General features: G+C 35.4%; 1 protein-coding gene across 3 annotated transcripts in view; it reads right to left on the reverse strand.

Annotated features, from left to right (window-relative positions):
• LOC120346016 (uncharacterized) overlaps nucleotides 1-6,360 on the reverse strand; it is a 51,734-nt gene extending 45,374 nt beyond the window's left edge. Inside the window, exons 1-11 of one of the 3 annotated variants that reach the window (XM_078115776.1) lie at nucleotides 6,259-6,360; nucleotides 6,157-6,180; nucleotides 6,004-6,027; nucleotides 4,399-5,745; nucleotides 4,194-4,277; nucleotides 4,035-4,118; nucleotides 3,891-3,968; nucleotides 3,493-3,806; nucleotides 2,734-2,907; nucleotides 2,008-2,181; nucleotides 489-743 (exon numbers count right to left, since the gene is read on the reverse strand). In XM_078115776.1, the coding sequence (XP_077971902.1) occupies nucleotides 489-743; nucleotides 2,008-2,181; nucleotides 2,734-2,907; nucleotides 3,493-3,806; nucleotides 3,891-3,968; nucleotides 4,035-4,118; nucleotides 4,194-4,277; nucleotides 4,399-5,745; nucleotides 6,004-6,027; nucleotides 6,157-6,180; nucleotides 6,259-6,262 (2,562 nt within the window). In that variant the 5' untranslated portion in view covers nucleotides 6,263-6,360. Of the gene's footprint in view, nucleotides 1-488; nucleotides 744-2,007; nucleotides 2,182-2,733; nucleotides 2,908-3,492; nucleotides 3,816-3,890; nucleotides 3,969-4,034; nucleotides 4,119-4,193; nucleotides 4,278-4,398; nucleotides 5,746-6,003; nucleotides 6,028-6,156; nucleotides 6,181-6,258 lie in introns of all 3 variants that reach the window. The other 2 variants (XM_078115774.1, XM_078115777.1) reach the window with 2 other exon arrangements.
• Nucleotides 6,361-7,534: the final 1,174 nt, after the last annotated feature.

Consider the following 7,534-nt stretch of genomic DNA (forward strand, 5'->3'; position numbering starts at 1 on the left):
GTGCTATATACAAAATTAAATATACAATATTATTTGATAAAAACTTTCCAATGTTCTGAATTTTTGTACTCAGGGATTTGTGCGGCGAAACAAAAGATAACGCGAGCCTATGGGATAGTGTATATACGGTATTTCAGCAATCATTTGCATTGACATTGTGACGTGGTTAGACGTAATTTTAATATTTGAATGACCTATTCCGATTGGTGTCAGGGATGACATATGCAAACATTGTTAAGTTACGATCACGTCTACTTCAAGCACCTGTGGAACTAACTATACTACCCCATGATTGACCTTTGTCTCGATTCGCAATGTCACTTTTAGGTATTGAGCTTTTTTTCGAGACTCTCTTAAATACCACATGAAAAGGATATATAAAATTTAGTGATTCGTATCATATTTTTAGACAAGATAGCGCCAAACAGAGCAATTAATAACAAGCACATCGATGCTTTATCTGAGGAGAAATTTTACACGATATTCACCTTGATGTTCGATTTCTTCATTGAGATTGTCAAAAGTTGAAGGTTTCTAACAATCGATTCCATTGACTCCTCATATGACAAATACTGAAGTTTTGAGCAACGTCTGAACACCGAGGCAATGATATCAGGGTCGTCATCGTAAACAACTTCAATCTCCTTTATTTCATCATACTGAACTCTGTTACCGTATTTATGAAGATGAGTAAATATCTTCTTTGCTTTTTTACTATACACGGTGAGTCGATGAATTCTTATCTGGATGAGAAGGCGAAAATGTTCAACTTTCTATGTGTTGCAATAACACAGACCACGTTATTGGACAGTTATATTGTAGCCCACAACATCGCTAAAAAGTATCGCCCGTTTGTTGGAGGGGAATTTTCCCGCAGAACTTCGATCGAGACTGACAGATAATCACTTGAATGCGTTATTGCGAATAGAATGTACCAAACACGAGCCACGTTCTGAACATCTTATTTCGATAAAACCCTAATTACACGTAGCCTATATTATATATATGCTATATAGAAAAATACACAACTGAATTCTGTGGATATGTCGTTTTTTCATATTTATTTACATTGGAATGGTTTTTGTGTAACGAAACAAGCCATAAGTATCCATTTAGCCGTATGCCAGATGTACAAGCAACTTTATTAGTCACTATCTGTTGTAAATTCGTTGTTGATATTTTTGCTTGTTATTCCTCAGGTATCACCCAACTATCATAATTATTAATTTGATTACATGACAAATTGCGATGCTAGGTGTATCTAAAATCAAGCTTGCAGCCTATTGTAGTGCTTAATTTTTATAATATTCTTAAGGCGCGCTCAAACCGTACCGTCGCGCCCTTTTTGCCGCTCCCCTTCTCTAGTCCGCGAATATCCGTTTGCTTAAATTTTGGCCCGCGGTCAATAAACTTTGGGAACCCCTTGTGTACAGTATTATAATGACTGGATAAACGCCAGAGTGGGACTTTAAATTGTCCGGCCGGGACAAGACGTTGAAAAGTGGGACTGTCCCGCCAAAAACGGGACGTATGGTAAAACCTAATTACATGCTGATTCTTAATTCTGATAATACCCTGAAGTTTCAGACGTCTTCACAAATGGAAATGAATTTTAAATGAATATCTGGAACGTAAATACGTCAGGCCATATTATATTTAAACCGTGGCATTAGACAAATCAAGAGCTCAAGACGAGGCTGTTAATCCGGGTTTGAGGCAGATCCGCAGACTACGTTTTAAGCACCTTGCGTTTGGCTATGTGGTGAACCTCTGTAAATACACTAAGCATACAAATTCAGAGCTTTATACTTATGTTTTCTGTTCACCTATTTCCTGTTTATCTATATGGAATCTGCCAAGTACTTAGAAACTACCCATTGATATCGAAATTAACTAATATATACACTCTAGCACTGAGATATTTGTTAGAAATGACATGTGCTTCTGAAACTGGAATGATGTTTATTATTACTTATATATAATCTAATATTGAATCGACTGCATTACCGCAATGTTTGTGTCTTCGAGAAGACTCTTCAGAACATGGATGTGCTGGATATTGAGAGTTCCTACGTCCATAATTCTGCCTTCAAAGCTATTTCTGAACATATAAACCTTTTGCAGAAGTTCGAGTAATTCGCTATCCTTTTTGTCCAACAATTTGACATAGTTCGCATTTATCTGATGACAAATAACAATCATAATTAACTATGATATTTTCGAAAGGTAAAAATTGCAGACTAACAAGATCTTCATATTTAATGTTTGGTTAATGTATCTAAGTCATTAGCGGTTCCAAGAGGTCTTCAAATGCTCAGTGACGAAGATATGTCAAATCCGTCATATTTTGGAAGCAAAAGGACAAATAAAAGCAGATTCTTTAGAAACTATGTCTTTTTGCAGCGCATGAGTTTATTTAAAATATTCAGAACTATAGACCTTGTATTATTTGGTTATGAAAATGATGACCACGATGAATTATCTAGCCATAAATACATATACTCACAGAATTCATAGGTAAAAGTGGATGCCATTAAAGACTTATGAATTCAATTATTAGAGTATCTAGTCTTTCACGTTACCCTTAAACTATTTTTTGGACTTTGAATTAGGGGTCTGTAGAACCCACTTTTAGAACCCCCGATATAAACTAAATATAGCAGAGTAATCGAGCGTAAAGATTCATGGCCTAAATTTTTTATTCAGCGAGTTTTTATATGTTATAAAACCTACCGTTGTGTCAAAGTTTTCAAAAACGCACTCCAAATCCGGGATATGAATTTCATTCAAAGTGTTCAGTTGAACGGCATTAAAATGCATTTTTTTCTTGTATTTGGCAAGCACCTTCAGAAGATTTAAGAAGATGCCACTGTCAGTGATCGTTTGTTTGATGGTTGTAATGTTCACCTGTTAAGGATTATTTAATTTGTTGAGTTTAGAAACGAACGAATTACTTCAGGTCTTATTTGATTTATAAGTTTGTGTTTGCCGTGAAGCAGTCTTCGCCGGAGTAACCCAAAGTAGCTCATGCCACATTTATCAGAAATGTTCTTACTTTCTGTCGATATGGCCCATGGAATATAACGGGATTATTTCGTATCCATAAAAATGGCGAAATTTTCTCAAAATATACTATGTAGTAAAATATTTTCACAATGTCGTATCAATAAAAATAGCATTATTGGTCGATGGCTAATACAAAGCTGTACGGAAAAAGAGTGTGCGAGATAGGTCATGTTAAATGAATTAAAAAATGAAATACTATCAATCAAGTTTCTTCAACCTCGAAACATTTTTTTAATGAAGCAAGCGGCAATATTCGAACTATGTCTCAAATATAGACATACTTAATAAGATTTTACAACGGATGAATACAAAAATAACTGGTAATTTAGTATTTGGCAATTTCAATACGGCAGTCTCAATACTTTGGGATGAAACTAATTCAGAGATCTAACTCGACATAAGTACCAATCACAAAAATTCAATCACCGCAATCCGAGATTCAGCTAAAAAGCCTTTCAAATCACTGAGTTGTTCTTCGTTTATCGTCCCAAGACGAAGAGATTTGACCTTTTTGAAAAACTGAGTCGCACCGAAAACGACGTGGAAGTCCGCAGCCGAGAGTTGCAGTTTATTTAAGTTGATCGATTCCATTGGCGAATCAGCTACGATTTCTTTTGCGCTGTCACCGCATTGATGCAAAGAATGCAAAAGTTCAAGAAGATCTGGTTGCTCAAGTTCTGGGTTTCGGAACTGTTCTTGAAAACTTTTCTTTAGAGCGTCTTGCTTCAATGTAAGAAAATCTGCCAGTGCTATAAAAACATAAACACCTGAGCGAGATTCGTCAAAACAATTGATTATTTTGTTCATTCGTTATTTGACTTCACCTGTATTCTCTTTTTTTGCTTGTTCAGGTGTGGCATCTTGTTTAGCAAATTGTAACGGTGTTGGTGTTCCCGCAATTGCTGGTAAAGGTTAAAATATATTTATATTCATCTGTTAAGGTGACAAGCAGAACTCAAACTTCCTACCTGTAAAGCTGACATCTTTGTATGGGCCGCTTACTGATGCACCAGACTCTACATATTGTGCTGCGACAATATGCTTCTTCTTTTCTGGTATTAAAAAAATACATGGTAAATAACTTAGTCGTCCAATTACCTTCGAATTCTAAAAACTCATAACTTTACCAATATTAACCGGACCCTGGTAAATATGTGTGACTGTCATTTGAGATGAATTTTTTTCAGCACCGGACGATAATATTTTAAAATCTGCAAATAAATAATAATGTTTTTGAATTTTCATGTTTTTGATATCTAATACAATGCATCGATGTGTTATTGAAATTTGTTCGCGAATTTTTTTTTTTTTTTGGAATGAAAGATTGAATACCTGTTCTTAATAAACTGACTGATGGGTCGTTTCCCTTGACTAATGTGCGAGTATTATCGTTCAAAATGATTCCACTTGTTATTCTTCTAACCATGGACCAGTGTGGAGTATGAAGAACGTTCAGGAACTTTCGGAATTCCTCGATTGTCATATCGATCACTTCCAAACTGGCCAGGGCTTCTTGAATGCTCTGGTGGCATAATATATACTTATAGTTTCCTTCGACAAGCTTCTGATTTATTCCACTGGTACCTGGATAAATGATGATCAGATCTTGTATATCTTCAACTGTTATTTCTTCGGGTAAATCTTTTTTTGTGAAAGTGACTTGACCTTTTTTGGTTGCCTGGAAACATGTTATCTTTAAAGCATCAATTACTTTGTGGATGTCTTCCTTAGCACGAACGTGTTCGGACACTGTCATATCGCGTAACACAAGCAAAAGAATTTCACTGAATGTTTTAGGTGGATTCTCTTTATGCCTGGAAACCACAAGGACCGTGAATACTAAAAACATCGGTATCGTGCAGATGGGAATCAAAGCCGGTGCTTTCTCTTGTAAATGATTCCAGATTTTATCGCCGTCATCTCCCCCAAGCTTTTTGACGAGTATTTGTACTGATTCGTATGAAAAGCCTGATAAAGCAATGACTTTATCCGCGCGGACACTGCCACCAAAGCTTCTTATTCCGTGTTCTCGAGACGAATATAGAACACGGATTCCAGGAAGAAGATTCCCTGACAATAAACCATTCAGCATATCTGTTGGATTCATTTTGTCTCGATAATTACTAGTTCCTTGATTTTTTCCTAAATCTTTAATGTTTTCGTATTGATCTGCCCCATCCAGCACTAGCAAATATTTGTTGGGATTACTAGCGATCCACTCAATGCTTTTCGTTCTGTCACTCGGAGCCATGTTAACGTTTCCTAACAGAAGACTTCCCAGGGTTAATTTCTCGTCTCCATGAAAGTCTCGAAAGTTCATGTGCTGTATAACTTCAACTTCCTCTAGCCCTGGAATCTTTTCATCCATCATGTCATTCGAAAATTTTTTCGTCATCTCAGTTTTACCATAACCAGCTCCTCCTATTAATGCGACTCTTCTAACATTCGGATCTTTGAAGAATTCGTCTGGCGAAGTATTTGTTCCTCCCTGGGCATGTTTAAGTGGACTAAATGATTTCTCGGGTTTGTATTCTCGTTCGTCGGCCCCAGTTTCGTAGAAATTAACTTCCACTAAAGTAGGCGTAACTTGAAAATCATGTTGCTTCAATCCTGCAATCTTAGAAGGCTTTGTATTTTTTCGAGTGGCCTCATTGACTTCTCGTATTAGGCGTCGACGAACTGAAAATATATACGTGCTAATGAACGAAAGATATCTGTTCAGCGTAAATATGTTTGGCGATACACGTAGTCATTGTACAGTTAAGTACGAAACGCAATTCGATAAAGAAATATCTGATATTTAGCATGGTGTTCGTTTATTTTATTCGACATTTTTCTACAATTAATTGAAGATGAAGATTCAGAATGAAGTTCACATAAGGCTTATCTAAAACACTCATCCATCGTGTATATATCGCGTTTAAATCAGTAACTCACCAAAGAAATTCCCAAGAGTATTCCCTGAAAGAAAAGAAGCAAATTCTATTATAAATGATGAATTGAAGATGAAGATTCAGAATGAAGTTCACATAAGGCTTATCTAAAACACTCATCCATCGTGTATATATCGCGTTTAAATCAGTAACTCACCAAAGAAATTCCCAAGAGTATTCCCTGAAAGAAAAGAAGCAAGTTCTATTATAAATGATGAGACATGCGAATCATCCAAAATAACTTGATAAATATATTTACCCATTTCTTATTCTTTCGTATTTTCGCGTATTGCTTGATGGTATTGGAAACACTATTTTAATTAAAATGCCTAACTTATATCTGGAATGTAAGTAACAAAAGGAATACTTTAGGAACGAGAGATTAATTCCCGAATACATTGGGCCGTTGAAGACTATACGTTAAAGCTGTCTATTAGCATGTAAACACGTGATCCAAATTTTATCGATCGAATGGAAATTTTTTGTAATCATGTCATTCGTTTTTCTGCGGCCGGTCAACTTCTTTGGGATAAAGTAACTGAGTGAGGGGAAATGTATATGTATATTGTAACACACTCGTGGGGTAAATGCTAATTTATACAGTGAGAGCAATTTACTGATACCGATTCTCGTACGAAAATTTGTGTTGTACCATTTCTGTGATAGTGTGAAATGTAATAATATGGTAAACATAAAGCATGCGACATCTCTCGCATTTTGTCGTGAATTTCAAGACACTTATTTAGTTATTTGCTTTTAATTTCGGTAAGAGGCTGAATCTATTTGTAGATACATAAATTTTCCTCAAGCAGATTATTGCGATGGATTTTAATGTCGATTATTGAACAGGTATCGTACGCAGATTGCTGAAACCATTCACTAGCTATATCAAGGAAACAGTTTCCTTATAGTTAGGCCTTACGCCTTCTGTTTGAAAGAACTAGTTTTTCCATCTAAGTATTTATTAACAGGAATTTCTTTACAACTTTGATAAATTGAATATCAAGTAGATTTAGGCGGAAATTGAGAAACAGAAAATAATGATTGAAACTCTAGGTGAATCAAGTTATATTTAATTAGACTAGAAATGATTACTTTCTTGTAAATTAGCAGAACACACGCGGAAAATTGGATACTTGTCAACAATCTATTGTGATATCTTTCTGGAAATGCTGCATAACTATTGCAGATGCAATTTCATCTAGAGACAAGTAAAAATACATTCGAACATACATTTGTGTTTGATTATCATCTTCGGAATTGTTACTTACTACTGAAAATGATGGATAAGGGTTATAGAACACGCATATCCTAATTGACAAAACAATGCTGATGGAATCATTAAAACACTAATGCGATAACAAGGGCCTAAGAATTATTTAAAAAAATGCGTGGTTTCATTTCTCTATCGGTTAAATATAATTCACCAGGCATTGAATTAGTTCTACTCTATATCGCTTCTGATACCTAGTAATCTTTATAAATATCTGTACATGAATTGCGTTCTAACTATATACAATGTTAGATCTAAGTGA

This window comes from Styela clava, chromosome 1, assembly GCF_964204865.1.
Source record: "Styela clava chromosome 1, kaStyClav1.hap1.2, whole genome shotgun sequence".
NCBI classification, from domain to species: domain Eukaryota; kingdom Metazoa; phylum Chordata; class Ascidiacea; order Stolidobranchia; family Styelidae; genus Styela; species Styela clava.